Source organism: Bactrocera neohumeralis, chromosome 6 (assembly GCF_024586455.1).
Source record: "Bactrocera neohumeralis isolate Rockhampton chromosome 6, APGP_CSIRO_Bneo_wtdbg2-racon-allhic-juicebox.fasta_v2, whole genome shotgun sequence".
Taxonomy (NCBI): Eukaryota; Metazoa; Arthropoda; class Insecta; order Diptera; family Tephritidae; genus Bactrocera; species Bactrocera neohumeralis.
Genome location: NC_065923.1, coordinates 38,086,087 through 38,106,673, shown reverse-complemented (window position 1 = coordinate 38,106,673; position 20,587 = coordinate 38,086,087). Strand labels below are relative to the sequence as shown.

Here is a 20,587-nt window from a genome sequence, read left to right as displayed (position 1 = left end):
GATCCTCTCTGTCGTCTCAAATTGCTTGCCTTTCATCTGCCTTTTCAGGGAAGGAAACAAAAAAGTCCGGGAGTCACATTTGGGCTGTAAAGCGGCTGCGGAAGCGTTGGGATGCCGGCCTTGGTTAGGTAGCTGTTCACAAGAAAGGCAGTGTAAGCCAGGGCGTTGTCGTGTTGCAACTTCCAATCGGCTGCGATGTCTTGTCGGACCCGACTGACTCTTCTTTTGAGTCTCTTTAGGACTTCCGCGTAAAACTTGGCGTTGACGGCTTGTCTAAGAGGAACAAATTTATGGTGAACGATGCCTTTGATGTCAAAAAAGACAGTGAGCATCATTTTCACCGACCTCTTCCGGCCATGTAAAAAGGCCAGGTGTCACCGAAACACCACCAACTTCTTGATCTTCAAATGCTAATGAACGCTGCATCTGCACCACTCACAGAAACACTAATTGCTGTGTTAGAAACACGTCGCGCGAAAATGTTTGCCCTGACTCTCCAGGTGATCGGAGACAACTGACCAGCCGCTCGTTCGTTAGGTAGGACTTTCGATGCGCGCACAAGAAAACCCTGTTACTCCTAAACAACAAAAGCTACAACAACCAAGTTCGCCTAGCCCAAATTTTATAACAACTTCTACCGATAGTATGAAAATTGATGAAATTTGATGATAACCCCACTCGCTCCTCATATAACGGTGTTGTTAAAAATTACTAAAAGCGCGATGAATCAATAACATAATATGGCGGAAATTTTAAATTTTACCCCCGAGATTGTATGAAAAAATCACATATCTTGGAACCTACTACATCGATTTCAACTAAATTCGGCACTTGAAATTCCCTTGACACTCCTATGTTACAGTGTGAAATTTAGCAAAATCAAGCTAAAACCACGCCTACTTCCCATGCACATAACATAACACAAATTTAAAATTTATTTTATTCTTTCACTTTCATGTTTTCAAATCAAGAATCAATACTAACTTGTTCTAGAATAATTTTTTTAACATTTAAATCTTCGGTCACTACATTTTCGAAATAAAAGCTTATAAAGAATGTTTTCAAGAGGAATTAAAACTCATATAATATAATGTTATGGTCACGAATTGATCATTATGTTTTAAAAATGATCTCGGTCAAGTGACCGCCGTGAAGATAAAATTTGTGTCCACAGTAAGACACCGAATATTCTCTTTCAAGATTTCAATCGGCTCGAGCAAATTCAAAAAAATGTTAATCGCACGATCTTGGTTTCGTTGGCTGTGTAGCATGCGCCACCACATGCTATTTGTAGAAAAAGACGTCCACAAAGCAATATGAACCAATCCTTCCATCTGTCCATAGAACACCAAACAGTTAGTATTAACGTACCCATTCAACCAAAAGAATGCTTCTTCGTGCCTGAATGAGAATGTAGACGGCGCTACAGCCAATGAAATAAACTATTTATGAAAGGAAATTTTTGGGGAGCGCATTATCTCGCGTCGTGGATCTGTGACGTGGCCTCCAAATCATGTAGTTTAACACCGCTGAACTATTCTTATGGTGTTATGTGACGAGAGATTTACACCTTCGGGAAGATTTTTGACGAGTTATTACTGTTCAACTGTCCAATTGCAAAATATTGCAGGTTCACGTAAGGAAGTTACACTTGTTAAAATAACATCATTTTCAACCACCCACACATTTTTCTGATGACCAAACAACGGGAAACCCTAGCCTTAGGTAATAGTTTACGACCATTTATCAGCTTTAAACTTCAATGAAACGAACTCGATCTCGATATCTACCTTTTATGGACAGCATTGTAGAGGTTGTACTAAGAATAATTGAACGTTAAGTTAATCAGTCAAAGAACTTTGAAAAATTTTTTGTGGATATGATAGTGATCACAGATTCATTGCTCCATCGTGTTTTCGTTATTTTCGAAAATTAAATTTTGCTTTGAAATCTGTTTTTATGGCAACACTACAAGTAAAGAAATTTATTCCACAATCCCATCTTTACTATCAGAGACGTGGAATTATAACATACACACACAATCTAATTCTGGAGACGAGTGAAATAAAAGGGATGCAATTTTCTTTGTTTTTGCTTAATTCTTTTACACAAGTACTTAACTTAAATAACTTATTTTATTTGCATACATTTTTAATCAAACTTAAATACTATACAAATGCTAATTCGTGATTTATCAACTATGATCATCTGGTTTAGAATGCTGGACCTTCTCGGTTTTCATGACGCTTCCATCATCTAATTTTTGTCGTTTGGCACTATTTTCTTCTTCATTGCCTTGGGATTCCATTGCTTTTCTAATAGCTACAGCTGCCTGCTTCATCTGCATTCTCTGTTCCGGGCTCATCTCTTTCCAAGCTAGCATTTTATTGATTTTCTTCTTCAAATAATCGCAAAATAACTGCTCCCGGTTGAGAATACCTACATTGTCCAAGCCTCCATGTTCTCTATCAACGTGCTTTTTCGTTTCGGAGATAAGTGTATCAGTTATGTACAACTTTGATTGGGTCAGACTTAACTCTTTGGCAAATAGTTTGGCACGACTTCTCAATTTATGACGGTGTACGAACAACATGTAACTCAATGTTGGCGCTTGGTTAGTTCCGCTAACTTCGTTTAAGGACATTTTTAGAACTGACTAAAGTGAGGATAGCTAAAATACGACACGTCTGCTCAGTAGTAGAGTTGTAAGCTAAATAATATTTTTTAGCAACGAGTTTCAATATTTATAGAAATATTGCGAAGGTCAGATCCTTATGTTGTTCAGAATGTCTCAGGTAGGCTCACGCCTCAAATCACTAAAATGTTTAGATAAACTCGGCGAATAACAATGTCGGCAATCTATTTAAGTCTATTGTATACCTGTATACAAAGATTATGTAAACGCAACCCACTATCTATAAATAAATAATTACCAATATTTATGTCACCTTTCAAGGGTAAAAATGATATTAGGGACTATACTACCTGTACCTGAAGAAAACTTTCGAGAATAAAAGTTTTGATAAGAGTCATAAGCCCACAGTGAGCTACACGGTATTTTTGCACAAGACGCAGTTAAGGATCCGAAGGAAACAATCGGTCGGTCCCGATTTGCCATTGATAAAATCGAAACTCTTAGTCACTGACACACTAATCTCGCAAACTAAAATTCAAAGTGTTTTATACATGGAAGCTCTCAAACAGGAACAGATTTTCAGCAACCGTTTGAAATTGTCTATTTTACGGATCTTGTCGAAAAAGAATTCGAGATTATTGCGGAAAAATAAGAAAAAATGCTGAGCAGCAGTAATACAAGGAAGGAAGGATGACGAGGAAGTCAACAATGCTAAGCGACAGAAACAATAACGAATAGGAGATAGAAAGACTGTCCACGGAAAGATTAATTTTTCTAATTCAGTGTAATAGACTATTATATATATATATTGTCTATGATCCGAATGATGTAAAACTTTAGTAATTTAGTAATTATAAACTTTCAACTAACTTCGCACGCTTGTGAGGTATTTCAAGAGGTTCGAAAAATAAGAGTTTTGGTCCGATTTCGGCTCTCATAAAGCTCTCTCTTTAATATAAATACACATATCGCTATATCTCTCTCACTTAGTTTTAGGTTATACATACAACCGCTGGGTGAACAAAACTATTGTTCTCTGGAACAACAGGTTGCAAGAGTATAAAGGAAATATTAAAGATTTAGACGGATTGTCCCACGAAATTACCTTTAAAAACATTATGTAGTCGCTTATATACTATATATTTTTTAAATGAAGAAATGAGCTCAAACCAGAAGGGGAAAAATTGGATCCCCGTTGTCATATCGCGAGGATGTACTGAACCTATGCAATTCGCGTATGCTTAGGAGACATTAGTGTGCAATCGACTTGTCAGGAAAGGGCCTGCTACCAAAGTATTATCCGATGTACACCACGATCGTGTAACCGATCCTTAGAAGTGGGGCGGTGGCCTGGGCTTCAAAAGCATCGCAGACGTAGGACTTCAACTATCGGAGCTGCATCTGCGCGTCGAGTGCAATGCGTACGTGCCCGAAGGCAGGCAGTCATGTAACTCACACCGCTTCACCTAGTAAATAAACAAGCAGCCAAACATATGTACATTGCTTCAAATGACAGTTAAAGGATTTGTCAACGGAAATGTAATCTCATCAAAGCAAATGAAAGCCCTAAGTGTATCATTGGCTCCTCTCCCAAAGGGCAGAGTTACCAAAAGGATTAACTTAGCCAGGAAGTTTAAAGTTACACTTGGCAGTAAGGCTGTATAGATTGAAACCAGTCTCGACCTGCTGCACAATCAAGTAGTAGTCGACGGCTGGAAAACGTTAGAAGCAATTGCTGCAGGAAATGTAGGTCCGCGTACCAAATTCTCCAAATCTATAGGAACTTTTCTAAGCAGGGGTATTTGCTAAGAGTCGGTGTAAGGAGATAAAGCCCCAACGCAACGATAGTATTACCATACTCAGCAAGGGGCAAGCGACACTTAAAGCGATCTCTGCTTATGAGATTAAATCGCTACTGGTGCAGGAGTGCATAGAATGGCTGAACAGTCTATCAGTTCGTAACCAAGTTTTTTTTAGATGGATACGCGCTCACAAGGGTATAGCCAGAAACGAACTGACTGACGAGCTCGATCGCTCTGCAGCTACCATCAACATGATCGGACCTGAACACTTTATTGCGGATGGTCCCCATACCATAAAGGAGCTGCTCTGCAAGGAGATGAGTGTAGACAGGGAAACTCCAATAGGCATGCAGAAATCTTTTAAGTACGATAAAAGTATATATAACTAGCATACATATATTTTATAGACTTTCGATTAAGAATAATAATATGAGCCATTTATTTTGTTAAAAATTTAGTCGAAGCTCAAATTCTTCAGAACATTTATTTTAAATGAATCATATTTATTATTTTTATTACTATAAACTTTATGTATTTCTATATAACATTTATATATTTCTTAAACCAACATGAACAATAGTAATTCAAATAAAGTTTTTGCGTTGCGCCATCCGTTGACGCATTTTTTTGCGGTATTCCGTTATTTGGTGCCGATTTCCTGGTAACTCCATTATTTGTGAAACCCTGTTTCCAACTGCGTGCTTATGCGAATTTTGCGGAGTCGCTTTTGCCAAATTTTTTAACTGCACTTTTCCGTTTGGCGTTCTGCTTGCCTTGTCATAGTTTAGACTTGATGGGTTCGTCATGTGTCCATAATGTGCAGCTCCCTTTGCCATCATTTTATTATTAGAAGTACCTTTTGGTTCCATTTTAATGTTGCCGCTGTTGCCTTTGAGACTCATTCGCCTAACATGTTCTTCCACCTTTTGTTGTTCTGCCTCTCTTTTAACAGAGGCGGCCTCGACAATTTCCTTTTTCTGTGATTCGCTCATTTGCTGCCAACTCATCATATGCTGCATTTGCTGCCTCAAACGTTCGCAGAAAAATTGCTCCCGATGAAGTATTTGGATTTCACGAGCACTTGGACGATACATCTGTGCGGTCACCTGGGTAATCAGCTTTTCTGTGACGAAAAATTTTGACCTCGTCAATCGTAAACAACGATTAAATTGATCACCGTGTCTCTTCATTTCGTTACGATGCAAGAATAGAGTATAACTGAGAGTTCCTGGATGAGATGGCTTAAACATTTCAGATACTGTGATATGTTTAATTTGTTTTTTAAGCATTTTGCGTTGTAAACTGTTCAACTGCGATGATTATCGGACATTGATAGTTGTTTCGTTCTTCACTCTGGCTTTTATAGCTTTTGCACACAGATTCCTTGGTAATATTTTCTGCCTACCTGTTGGGTTCAGGTAAAAAGGTTGCTTATTACGCTAAATTACTGTGGGCGTAACTTTGAGGAAGCCCCATTACAACATCCATTATACTTGTATGTTGTACTATATTTTGCATTTAATTTCCCTGTGTCACTGTTTTATATGTTGGTTCGGTACACTGTATCCAATATTGGGGCAACATAATCGCTAAGCAGAATCGGTAATTCGAGCAATCATGGCTCGGTTGCTCCCCACGTTCACTCTAGTAGGTAATGCGCATCCTCGGAGATGCCGTACAGTTTGCATCGAAGAAGACTTAAATGACCACAGGTAACAATTTGAGATGCCCACATGCACTTTTTGGAAGATTTGCGGAAGGATTTTGAAAAAAAAAGTTTGCCCAGTGTAATTCATAATGTGAGAACTCCTAATTAAATTAAATTAAAAGATATTATATGAACTTGCTCTAGATACTATTATTAGTGCTTATGCTTGCACCGCCCATAATAAAACCATTATTTTCCCGTAAATAAAGGAATTTTGGCATACCTGCGCGTACCCACTTTAGTCGTGCACCTGCGAAAAAGTTAAGGCAAGGCTTAAAGAAGGTGGTACCTGCGCAATACTGCAAACACTATTCTCGCAAACAAATGTCCAAAGTTATTTGGTTCGGATCTTGAATAATTCGAGAAAGGAGAAATTAAGTTCTTGATGTTTTAACTTTAAACTTCAATCGGTTTCCTGGCTGTTTCATATAGGTACCGTATGGCAATAATTATTGGATATAGCTCTTACAATATCTTGAAAAAAAAAAGTTGCCACCTGGTATGCTACATTGTTCAGTTATTCTTTTATAACGCAATTGTAAATTGATAAAGAGGCATTCGCATAAAAAGTGTAGCTATTTCTGGGCGTAGATAGCAGGTTATTTTTTCTGTTCCTATCATATTTCGGTCATATTTGTTTTGTTATCTTGGAACTTTTTGATGTTTTCTGTTCAGTGCAATTTGCTTAAAATCCTTAAAAATCTCACTCTTAATCGTTCCTAGCAGACATAGTCCTGGCTTCGCTTCGGACTCGTCTAAAGAGACTCCTAACTTTGCCAACTCGTGCGTCTTTCCGTTTCCGAAAATGTTTCTGTAACTGGAAACCGGAATTACGGACAAGTGGAGTTGACCTGTAAGTGAGCTTCGAGCCTTTCTGCAGTTGTTGGTTATGTTTTAATTAATCTGCGGCCTCGACAAGGCAAACACAGCTGCATCGCAGCCCGTGTACATGATTGCTTTATGTGTCCTCCCGCAGTTATTCAATAGAACTCTACAGGTCTAGTAGGCGGATAGAAATAAAGGTTTCAGGATCTATACCTCTTTTCTATTCGCGTCTAGAGGAAATCCTCATCTCAAAGTATGAGTTGAAATCAAACCATTAAAGGATATAGTCTGATTAACTTTATTTATATTTATTAGGTCTACAACTTTTTTCCAATAGATGTCTCTAGGGTCAATCTTGGACATTCGTGTCAACATTAACCCAACAAAATATTTGTAGAGATCTGTTTGCATCCCAAACTTATTCACAACTGAAAATGTTACTTTTTGAGCCGAATTCTCGACATTTGCGGGAAATTTTGCTTTTCTTTTTTAATTCCAAGAAAAGTGCGGCTGAGAACCCGTCCACGCTTTACTGAGGCTGACACATACATAGATAATACTATTACTCTACTACTACCATCTAAATGATTTCTATTAGGTATTAAAATAAGTAAGGAAGGGCTGAGTTCGGGTGTCACCGAACATTTTATACTCCCGCATGATAAAGTGATAATCGAGATTTCATTATCCGTCATTTACATATTTTTCAAATACCGTATTTGTGTAAAGTTTTATTTCGCTATCATCATTGGTTCCTAATGTATGTATTATACAGAGAAGGCATCAGATGGAATTCAAATCGTTTTAAAAATGATCCAGATTGCGAGTATCAACATAGAAGCGGGCGACCACCTGCGCTATCAGACCGGGAAAAACGGGAGATAGTACAGATAATAAAAAAAGAGCCAAAAACCCCTTCGTCAGAAATAGCTGCAATGCTGAAGGAGGACACAGGTACGGTTGTGCACCCTCGCACTGTCCGTAGAGTGCTCAATAGTAATGGATATAATGCCCGAGTTTGTCGAAGAAAACCACTCATTAGTAAAATTAACCAAACAAAACGACTTTTATTCGCAAAACAGCACTTAAACAAGCCAAATGACTTTTGGGAGAAAGTTATCTTTTCTGATGAAAGTAAATTTTGTGTTTATAAGTCAGATGGGCGTGTTTTGACATGGCGGCAAAAGGGCGATGCATTATCAGAAAAAAATATTCACTCAACAGTAAAACACGGAGGTGCTGGAGTCATGGTGTGGGGTTGCATGTCAGCAGCTGGCGTTGGAGAGTTAGTGTTTATTGACTAAATAATGGACAAAACACTGTATTTGAATATTCTCAAAGAAAATTTGAAGAGAAGTGCTGAAAAGCTAGGAATTGAGAACGAGTACTACTTTCAACATGACAACGACCCCAAGCATACAGCAGAAATTGTTCGATTGTGGGTCTTGTACAACACTCCTCACACCCTGAAAACTCCACCACAGTCCCCAGATCTTAATCCAATCGAGCATTTGTGGGACCATTTGGATAGACGCGTTCGAGAACACCATATCACATCAAAAACTACCCTAAAGCAAATACTTCTGGAAGAATGGTTAAAAATCAGCTCAGATGTTACGAAGAAATTGGTTCATTCGATGCCAAAACGTTTGCAAGAAGTTATTAAAAATAACGGTAAACATACAACATATTAAAATATGTTTGCTTCGCTTATAAATGAAGTTTTTGCTGATATGACGGTGACTTTTGTCCATTAGAAATATTCGATTATCACTTTATCATGCGAGAGCATAAAATGTTCGGTGACACCCGAACTTAGCCCTTCCTTACTTGTTAATATTTCCTTTATACTCTTGCAACCTGTTGTTCCAGAGAACAATAGTTTTGTTCACCCAGCGGTTGTACTCGTATGTATAACCTAAAACTAAGTGAGAGAGATATGTATAATGATATATGTATTTATACATTATTAAAGTGAGAGCTTTATGAGAGCCGAAATCGGAGCACAACTCTTGAAATACCTCACAAGCGTGCGAAGTTAGTTGAAAGTATATAATTACTAAATTAAATATATTTTCTTATCATTGTATACTAAAGTTTTACATCATTCAGATCATAGACAAAGAAATTAACAAAATTTTTCTTAAATACTAATAGTCTAATACACTGAATTAGAAAAATTAATCTTTCCGTGGACAGTCTTTTTATCTCCTATTCGTTATCGTTTATGACGCTTAGCATCGATTACTTCCTCGTCATCCTCCCTTCTTCGTATTACTGCTTCTCGGCATACTTTCTCCTTTCTCGACGATAATCTCGAATTCTTTTGCGACAAGATCCGTAAAATAGACAATCTCAAACGATTGCTGAAAATCTGTACCTATTTGAATTTGAGTTTGCAAGATTAGTGTGTCAGTGACTAAGAGTTCCGATTTTATCAATGGCAAATCGGGACCGACCGATTGTTTCCTTCGGATCCTTAACTGCGTCTTGTGCAAAAATACCGTGTAGCTCAATGTGGGCTTATGACTCTTATCAAAACTTTTATTCTCGAAAGTTTTCTTCAGGTACAGGTAGTATAGTCCCTAATATCATTTTTACCCTTGAAAGGTGACATAAATATTGGTAATTATTTATGTATAGATAGTGGGTTGCGTTTACATAATCTTTGTATACAGGTATACAATAGACTTAAATAGATTGCCGACATTGTTATTCGCCGAGTTTATCTAAACATTTTAGTGATTTGAGGCGTGAGCCTACCTGAGACATTCTGAACAACATAAGGATCTGACCTTCGCAATATTTCTATAAATATTGAAACTCGTTGCTAAAAAATATTATTTAGCTTACAACTCTACTACTGAGCAGACGTGTCGTATTTTAGCTATCCTCACTTTAGTCAGTTCTAAAAATGTCCTTAAACGAAGTTAGCGGAACTAACCAAGCGCCAACATTGAGTTACATGTTGTTCGTACACCGTCATAAATTGAGAAGTCGTGCCAAACTATTTGCCAAAGAGTTAAGTTTGACCCAATCAAAGTTGTACATAACCGATACACTTATCTCTGAAACGAAAAAGCACGTTGATAGAGAACATGGAGGCTTGGACAATGTAGGTATTCTCAACCGGGAGCAGTTATTTTGCGATTATTTGAAGAAGAAAATCAATAAAATGCTAGCTTGGAAAGAGATGAGCCCGGAACAGAGAATGCAGATGAAGCAGGCAGCTGTAGCTATTAGAAAAGCAATGGAATCCCAAGGCAATGAAGAAGAAAATAGTGCCAAACGACAAAAATTAGATGATGGAAGCGTCATGAAAACCGAGAAGGTCCAGCATTCTAAACCAGATGATCATAGTTGATAAATCACGAATCAGCATTTGTATAGTATTTAAGTTTGATTAAAAATTTATCCCAATAAAATAAGTTATTTAAGTTAAGTACTTGTGTAAAAGAATTAAACAAAAACAAAGAAAATTGCATCCCTTTTATTTCAAGAGTAAGATCACTTTAGTAAGATCTAAAAATGTCCTCAAACGAAGTTAGCGGAACTGACCAAGCGCCAACATTGAGTTACATGTTGTTCGTACACCGTCATAAATTAAGAAGTAATGCCAAACGATTTGCCTAAGAAGGTTTGCCGTTTTGTCTTAAAAATGTTTTTGAACAAGCACCACGGCTGGCTGGCTGGAAAAATTCCATACGTGATGCTGTAAATCTCTCTGTCACATAACACCATAAGAATAGTTTAGCGGTGTTAAATTACATGATTTGGAGGCCACGCCACAGATCCACGATGCGAGATAATGCGCTCCACAAAAGTTTCCTTGCATAAATAGTTTATTTCATTGGCTGTAGCGCCGTCTAAAGGTTGTATATATAAAAATTCTCTAATTCAGGCTCGAAGAAGCACACTTTTGGTTGAATGTGTACGTTAATACTAACTGTTTGGTGTTCTATGGACAGATGGAAGGATTGGTCCATATTGCTTTGTGGACGTCTTTTCCTACAAATAGCATGTGGTGGCGCATGCTACACAGCCAACGAAACCAAGATCGTGCGATTAACATTTTTTTGAATTTGCTCGAGCCGATTGAAATCTTGAAAGAGAATATTCGGTGTCTTACTGTTGACACAAATTTAATCTCACGGCGGTCACTTGACCGCGATCATTTTTAAAACATAATGATCAACTCGTACTTTTATGTGTTTTGAAATGAAAAGAAAGTTGAATATATCATTCCTTTTTTTTCAATGTAACGCAGCTTGATAAACAACATTTTTGGCTTCTGTTCCGTTAATATATAGAGAAAATGGGTTTCAAACTTATAAACGCGCCACGTATAGCAGGCCGTGTGAAAAATATGGCATTTCCAAATTTAAGCCACACACTTGTCATCTCATATGCAATTTTCATTGGAAACGGAATACGTTTGAACTAAAATGGAAAATCGTTAGAACCACACATTCTGCCTCCTTGTATTCGATAGCTGCGTCGCAATCAATCGGGTTTCATTACATAGTTTCGGTGCATGAAGATTGTGACACATAATAACGACATTTAATAATAAAATTTCTTCGACAATATCACTTTTTTCGTATCCCATAATTGACGCGAATTTGAAGGCTATAATGTCGAAATGATCTTCGCGAAAAGTATGGGAACTTCAGTGGCATGCGAAGTATCTATCGCATTGTCCATCGTTTGTTTCCAGTGATTATCATGTTAAAATAAAAAAAAAAAATAAATAAAAAACTACGTTTTTGCCAAAATGTTACAACTAAGCGAAAAAACATCTAAAAAAAACTGACACATACGAACGCCAAACCCTTTGAGGGTTTTACTATACTGACCTAGTACCATCACCCTGACTTGGAATTTCTCACCTCCCAGACAATAATCCCAAAAATGTTTCACAGTGTAATTGAAAGCCTCTTCTACGTAAAGAAAAGGCCGCCATTGTATCTTATTTGTGATGTAGTGACTTTTCAATCATATTAATCACTTCGTGTAGGGCAGTTGAGATTGACCCACCCTTTAGGTATGCTTGCTGTGCATTCGATAAGGTATCCCCAGATATGATCTTAGATAACCTTTCTAGAACCTTCAGCTTGACGAAGGTGAGGCTTACAGGTCTGTGTTGCCATGTGTGGCCATCTGGTTTTGGTAGGAACACCACTTTTCCAGCTTCTCGGTATATACGATAGTTGGATGCTGGCCCTATATATTTTTTCCAGCCTTGAAACCATTGAGTCCTTTAGCTGCTGCCTCATTCTGAAAATAATTCCATCTCATCCAGCCGGTTTAAATAGCAAGAAGATGTTTACACCAATGTCCAATGCTTTTACAAATTCTTTTATCATTCTTAACCTAATCACGTTTCAAATGCAATTTTATTTTGAGAAAATAACTATGCCGTAGATTTTTCACTCTTTTATTCACTTCCGCTGGTAAACCGTACCGATATCTGGGCTTTTTGAACATTAACTAATTAGCTGATAACTTTGAAAAATTTTAGTTGACCTTGAGAATAAATGAAGGACGAATTTTTATTATTTTCGAAGATACAATTTAGTTTTCAAATTTAATTTTGTGGCAACACCACAAGTGAAGAACTTTATATTAACCACATCTCAAATTTGCTTCTAGAAATCTTGAATTATTACATACAAACAAGTGAAATAAAAAGTGAAATTATTGTTTTTGTATAATTCTTTTACACAAGTACTTAACTTAAATAATTTAATTTATTTACATAAATTTTTATTGAAACTTAAATAATTACAAATGCTGATGACCATGTGGTTTAGTATGCTGAACCCCTTCGATTTTCCTAAAATCTCTTCAATCGTCTAATTTTTGTCTTTTGGCACTGTATTCTTCTTCATTGTCTTGGGATTCCATTGCTTTTCTCATAGCTAAAGCTGCCTGCTTGATTTTAATTCTCTCTTCGGGGCTCATCTCTTTCCAAGCTAGCATTTTATTGACTTTCTTCTTCAAATGATTGCAAAATAACTGCTCCCGGTTCAGGGTGGCTAAATCGGCCAAGCCACCTTGTTGATAGAGATGCTTTTTCTTTTCAGTGATGAGTGTATCGGTTACGTACAACTTCGATTGCGCCAAACTTATCTTTTGTTCGAATCGTTTGTCACGACTTCTCAATTTATGACGGTGTACAAACAACATGTAACTCAATGTTGGCGCTTGATGAGTTACTTTAACTTCGTTTGGGGAAAGTGGCAGCACTTTGTTTGAGAACATTTTTAGATCTGACTAAAGTGAGGATAGCTAAAGTACGGCAGATCCGCCCTGCAGTAGAGTTGAAAGCTAAATAATATTTTTTAGCAAGGAATTTCACTATTTATGGAAACATTGCGAAGGTCAGCTCATTATGTTGTTCCGAATGTCACAGGTAATCTCACGCCTCAAATTACTAAAATGTTTAGCTAAACTCGGCGAATGATAACGTCGACAATCTATTTTAATCTATTGTGTTCCCGTAAATATAGATTATCTAAGCATGACCTCCACAAAGGATCTGCCAAATTTAATAATGTCTCACTCAAACTAAATAAAGTTGGTTAGTTTAATTAATAATTTGAGAAGTTTTAACGTGTAAACAAATATTTAAATAATATTTAGTTAATTACCTACACACTTACATTTTCCATTGTTCTTTTTCCAAGGCTCAGGTGTTGCAACATACCTTTTGTGCTCAATGAAAAGATATGAGCTTTCTCTAAATACTATTATTAGTGCTTATGCTTTCCCCGCCCACAATAAAACTATCCGTATTTTCCGTAAATAACTTTGGCGTACCTGCTTTAGTCGTGAACCTGCGAAAAAGTTAAGGCAAGAAGGCGGTACCTGCGCAATACTGCAATAGTCCCCATACTTAGAATAATATTTGTTACCTGCCAGATCTCTATAAAAGTTTGACCACTCTACTAGATCAGTATCAGTCACACCTTAACCTTAGAGACGAAAGCATAACTGATATAAAATGTCCACGTATAAAAGTCTTGAAAAGAGTCATAAGCTCTCACTGAGCTATACGCTATTTTTACACCAGACGCAGTTGAGGATCCGCAAGAAAGGATTGGTTAGTCAGGGTTTGCAATTGATAAAATCGAAACTCTTAGTCACAGACACATTAATCTCGCAAACAAAAGTTCAAAATGATTGCGACTATGAAGATCTCATGAAGGAAAAGATTTACAGCAATCGTTTAAAATTGGCTTTATTTCGGGTCTTGTCGCAAAATAATTCGATATTAATGCAGAGAAAGGAGAAAGATTTCAAATTAGCAGTAACACGAGGAAGGGAAAATGACAATGAAGTAAACAACCCTAAGCAACAGAAATTAACCAATAACGAAGCAATGAGAGAAATTACTAATATTAAGGATAAATTTCAAACGTCCACCGATAAAAGTTTTGAGAAGAGCCCTAAACCCACACTGGGCTACACGCTATTTATGCACCAGGCGCAGTTAAGGATAACCAAAAAACGCTCTTTTGGTCCCTGTTTGCCAATGATAAAATCGAAACTCTTAGTCACTGACACACTAATCTCGCAAACAAAGGTTCAAAGTGATATGGACTATGAAGCTCTCAAACAGGAACAGATTTTCAGCGATTCTTTGAAATTGTGTATGGTTCGGATCTTGAGTAATTCGAGAAAGAAGAAACAACTCAAAGGAGCAGTAATACGAGGAAGGGAAGATGACAATGAAGTAAACAACCCTAAGCGACAGAGATTAACCAGTAACGAAGCGGCGAGAGAAAGTACTGATTTTAAGGATAGAAAAAGTTCACGGAGCGCTTAGTCTTTTAGACTGACTGTGTTATTTTATCTAGTTTGTAAGGAAACTTTTGTTTTACATGTCATTTGTAAAATTTGGAGTAATAAATATTAAATATTGACTAATAATACAAAAGAATAAATAATTGAGTTCAAATATCACTTTTAAGTTTTTAGTATTTTCTGCTTTGAAAAAATTAGGTTGTTGATGTTTTAATTTGGATCTTCAATCGGATTCCTGGGTATTTGTGTATATATATATATATAAGGTATATAGGCGGTAATGCCAGTTTCAATCGTGTCTCCAGGTTCTCCGAAGCTATGACTGCCGAGAAGTTTCAACCTTGATCTTTGTTAAGGCTGGACAATAGAGAAGCACGTTTCTGAATTTTCCACCTCTTCCTCTTCCATACAACTTTGACAATTTGTGTTCGAGTTTTTTAGTAGAACTCCTACGACAAGAAGTTTATTTGATCTCTTACCTTCTACTCTAGACCAGAGAGATATCGCAGTCGTATGTGAGCAGATCGTCCATCAAGACTTTTTAAGCGTACATGAGATCCACAGGTCAGTGCTGGAACGCAAAATGCCAACGGAAATCCAGCTCATTCCTATTCTTATGTGAGCGGATGATAAAGTAGCTTGATGTCTTTTCTACTGAGGAAAAATATTCATTGACTAATTTTGAGACCACAAATCGCAAGGTGAGCACTTATGTTGCTGTTCTGCTGTTGGAGTGTATGCACGCCTCCCTGAAAAAAGTTGCACTCCGCAGCAGTAAGTTTACTGTTTTCTTAACAGGAGTCACTTCTATCTAAAAAACAGTAGTCGGTAGTTTTAAGCTTGGCTTTTGGGAGGGCTCCTTACAGAAGACTCTCCCTCTCTTCAAGTTTCCCCATTTGATTAATTCCTCCTCCTCTTCTCCGGCAATTTCTTCCCGATCACAATTTGCTCTTCGGTATATGAGCGGCGATGAGCTACCAGTAGTAATCTCAGTAATAAATTGTCCAAGTTTCAAATAATGCAATTGAAGGAGGAGAAAATTTCAGCATAACTCTTTTATATACCCAGCTTCTCTGACCCTTAGAGTGATCTTCGCAGTAATGCACCTGTGTCCAAATGGCATTAAATGCTATTTTGGGTATGTTCCGCAGTGGACCGAAGAAACCGATGAGATCCGCCCTTTGGATACGTTCAAGCCTCTTAGCGAGCGTGACCTTTTCGAGCGCCCTACACCTAAATTATACATTTTCGAAGATTATTGGCGGTTTCGTAGAGCCAAAACACCACCTTTGGTTAGGGTCCCCACCTCTTCGCTATAGCTTCTCGACAATAGAATAAGGCATGCATTGTCTTCTTTACTCTCACCCCAATATTTCGCCTACAAGGGAACTTTCTATCAAGGATAAGCTCAAAAATATTACAAAATATGCTTGAAGTGTTAGAAACTTGGTCGTTTATGGCCCAAATGGAAGGCCAAGTATTATGTGATAACGGTTAAGATTGCAGTTGTGAAATTCGGCATGAGTTGGATGCAGTTTGTGCATGCCATGGATATTGTTATTTACTTATATTGAACTACAAATATAGTTAAAACTAAGTTCAAGTAATATACAATATTTTGGAATATTCACTTAATAATAAAAAAAAATTTTCCTTTTTAATTTCATGCAACCCTCTCGTTATTCACCATTACAACACACTCATGCACCACTCTATTAAACGTTCGACATCCGTTCACGCGGAAATGCTACCAAACGATGATAATGGCAACGGAAATGCCAAACTAAATATCCGCCGACCCAACTTTCCGCAACGCCCCTACTGCTGTGTCGGAAATTGAAAAACACAAAATTGGAAAATGCACCACCACAACCATCTCCGTCAACACCGCCACCAACTGTGCTCGCGTGCCAAAATACAACGGCACGACAACACATGCTCGTTGATTTTCAAAATTTATGCTTGCGCACAGATACGCCTCTCCTCGGACAAACTGAGTTTTGATCTAGTGCCCGATTTGGGCAGCAACCTCACCCACTCAACGGTGATCAAAGTGAACAGAGCCACCTCTTGGCATTCCGTTGAGCTGGACTACAAAGCGGGCGAAATCACTTTCACCGTTGACTACCATCTGCGGCAAAGCCAAATGTTCGGCTTGACTTTTAATATCGGTGACAAGTTAATTATTGGCAGCAGTCTTAAGTCGGCCGCCTCTGGGCTGGTCGGTTGCATACGCGACATCGAAATAAATGGTCATCTTATCGAGCCACGACATGTTGTGAAGACGGAACGTGTGGTAGGCGAGGTGGCATTGGATAACTGTAATTACATTGATCCATGCAAACGGCCGAATACTTGCGAGCATGGCGGCAAGTGTTTCGTGAAAGATGATCGTGTCACATGTGACTGCAAACACACCGGCTACATCGGCAAGAACTGTCACTTTACGAAATATCGCAAGACTTGTGAGGAACTAGCACTGCTTGGATACACCAAATCCGATGTATATCTCATCGATATTGATGGCAATGGTGTATTTCCACCGGCGCATGTTAAGTGTGACTTCCAGAGCTTGGAGAATGCTACAAAAACTATTGTCGAGCACAATCTACCGAGCCAAGTTGATGTGCGTTCGGCGAGCGAAAGTGATTTTAGCTATAATATTCGTTATCGCGAATTTTCACCAGACATGTTGCAAGAATTGATCTCACATTCTTTATATTGTACGCAGTACATCAAGTATGACTGTTATAAGGCGCCGTTGGAGCTGCACTCGGCAACTTGGTTCACTTCGTCCGCCAAGAATCTGACTGTGGATTTTCTCGGCAACGCAAAGCGGTATGTATTATATGATCAGTATATGCAATAATAATTCTGAAAGAATAATGATTATCTTAAGTCATGTGGAGAGGAAATCATATCCACATAAAGAGAATTTAGTATATAAAGAGGGCAAGGTCTTAATCATCGTAGGTTTTTTAGGGAAATAGGAAACTTACATTATAAAATTTTAACAGATCGACTGAATTTCGATGATTTATTTTATAAAATCAACGGTCCGATTTTTGTACCCTGAGCAAGTTATATTAAGTTTGCTACAATGCTTGTAACACCCAGAAGGAAACGTCAAAAACCCTAATATGTATATATACAGGTATATGAATATAAGATCAGTATGGCGAGCTGAGTCGATATAGCCAAGTCCGTATGTTCCTATATACATATGTGAACTAGTTCCTCAGCATACATTTTCTCTCCCAAAGAAGGTGTTCATTTATCGGATCGCCTACCAAACCTCTACGGCATATCAACTAACAGCAACAATAATCATAATATCCTTCTGGCCCAGGGTAAATTGTAAAAACTTTAGGGAATCCTTCGCTCCCATCAAGGTCCACCTTTCTATGATTGTAGAAATTCGAAATGGACACTGTCCGTTCGAGATTCATACAGTAAGACTGAACATTTTACCAGATGACAATCCAGCTGTCTTAGCTGTTTGGAAGAGGATGAAACAATCTTAACACTTCCTCCTCAAATGTGCTTCTTTTGTCAAATCAAGACAAAAACATCTTGGGTCTCATATTTTTCGACATCCAGATTGAACAGTGGGTTAGAAATAAAATACTTAAGCAAATTTATGATAGGTTCAGGCATCCAGCAACGTCAGCCTTAAAGTTCAACGCAGAATAACTTTTGCCAATAGGTGCTACTTCGGACTGAGGAGGCAACTGAGAAGTAAGGTCCTCTCTCGACAAACAAAGACCAAACTCTATAAGTCACTCATTATTCCCGTTCTGCTGTATGATGCAAAGGCATGGAAGATGACAACATCTGATGAGTCGGCGTTACGAATTTTGAGAGAAAGGTTCTACGGAAAATTTATAATCCTTTGCGAATTAGCAACTGTGAATACCGCAGTCCATGAAACTTTGAGCTGTGCGAGATATACGACAACGTTGACATAGTTCAGCGAATTAAGAGACGGTGGGAACGCTGGCTACATCTTGTCGTCCGAATGATTGAAAACACTCCAGCTCTGAGAGTATTCGACGCAGTATCCGCCGGTGAAAGCAGAGGAAGAGGAACACCTCCACTCCATTTAAAAGACCAGGTGGAGAAGGACATAGCTACACTTGGAATCTCTAACTGGCGCCAAACAGCGAAAAGGACGAACGAATGGCGCGCTATTGTAGACTCGGCTATAAACGCGTTCACTGGCAGAAGTTTTTTCGTATGGCTTCACAAAGGACTGCACTTAACAGTCTAATTGACATCTTCCGCTCGAAGGATCAACCATCTAACCTAACTTAACCTAAACTAACCTAACCTAATCCGACACCAGTATGGATAGTACATATATTTGCAGTGTTCTAGAAATGTTCCAAGGAATTAAACTACTCTTACACCTCTACCTTTCCTTAAGAATATTGAAATTCCAAAAGTAATAACCTAAAACATCTGCTCTACTTTTCATTTCAAGACTTAAATCAACTGAATGGTGGAGAGTGATCAACAAACTTGCCCACATCTCAGTGTTCACATGACCATTTCAACAATATTGACAATAGTACAGTTTGCTGCCACAACATTTCACTACCAGCAGAAGTCGTAATTTAATGTTTGCTTGACATTTGTAGGAAAACAAACATTGCACAGTCACGCTGACTGACATTAACACAGACAGTAGCATAGACAGCCACACAGACCTTAAGCGCTAGCACTTGATTATTAATATAAACTGACTGCGCTCCAATTTGCGTCTTGTCACTCATGCTGCAATGCCCGGGAAGCAAATTGTAAGGCGCTGAGCGACAATTTGACTTGACTTTGTGAACGCGCTCAACCTCACGCCCGCATCCCCTTCCCGCGCACGAGCACCCGACCGGCGAGTGACTGCACTCGTTTCTTCATTTCACTCGCATTATGTTTACATACTTACATGAGTATGTATGCATATGTAATTGCATGCGAATTCATGTGTCAAGCAGCAGTGAGATATCAACAGCAGAATGCCACAAGTAGTAGTGCCAACACTTTTCCATTCACTCAGTTGTCTCCGTCGTTGGTCATCGTCTGCAGTAGTCTATGAATACGAGCGAGTAATTTCTGTCAGCAATGATGCCAACTAGAGATGATTTGTGTACTGACTCAACACGCAACAACACTAATAAACACACAACTCTATTGGATAATGACAACAGTCGTAATCACAATTGTAGTGCCAACATAGAAAGTGGCTGGGAGAGTATGTAAGAGAATGACAGCGGGAATAATAACGTGACACTTGACAGACATTGTAAAATTGCATAAGGAAATTACAATATCAGTAGGGAAATGTACAACACAGTCACTTAAATGTAATATTCGAGCTTTAAGGGTTGAAGGGTGGAGGAATAAATTTAACTAAAAACAAGAAAAACATCAGTTGAACCGAAGATATACTAATAATACTCTTCAAAAGTATAAAAAGAGTTCTTATAAGTTTTATCGGTCAGTTTTTATAGCAGCTATATGCTATATCAAGCCGGACCAAAGATAAATTCTTCGGAGCTTGCACTATTGACACTTATAGACCATATCCATGCCAAATTTGGTGGAGATATTTCATCAAATGAAATAGTTGTCCACTTGATACCGATCGTTCAGTTTGAATGACAGTTTCTTAGGGAGAAAAAGACGTGAACAAAATAATAGGTTGTCAAAAAAGTCTTGCGGTATTGTCACTAGTTGGCGCTGAAAGCGCGTAGTTCTAGTTTTATTCGTCGCATCGGGTCATGCTATATGTACCTTTTTGGAAAGCTCATT

General features: G+C 38.1%; 1 protein-coding gene across 6 annotated transcripts in view; it reads left to right on the top strand.

Annotated features, from left to right (window-relative positions):
• The window catches only part of LOC126761473 (axotactin), a 171,061-nt gene that overhangs the window by 79,098 nt on the left and 71,376 nt on the right, over window positions 1-20,587 (top strand). For all 6 annotated transcript variants that reach the window (XM_050477658.1, XM_050477654.1, XM_050477656.1 and 3 more), the window contains exon 9: window positions 16,752-17,617. In XM_050477658.1, the coding sequence (XP_050333615.1) occupies window positions 16,752-17,617 (866 nt within the window). The remainder of the gene's footprint in view (window positions 1-16,751; window positions 17,618-20,587) is intronic.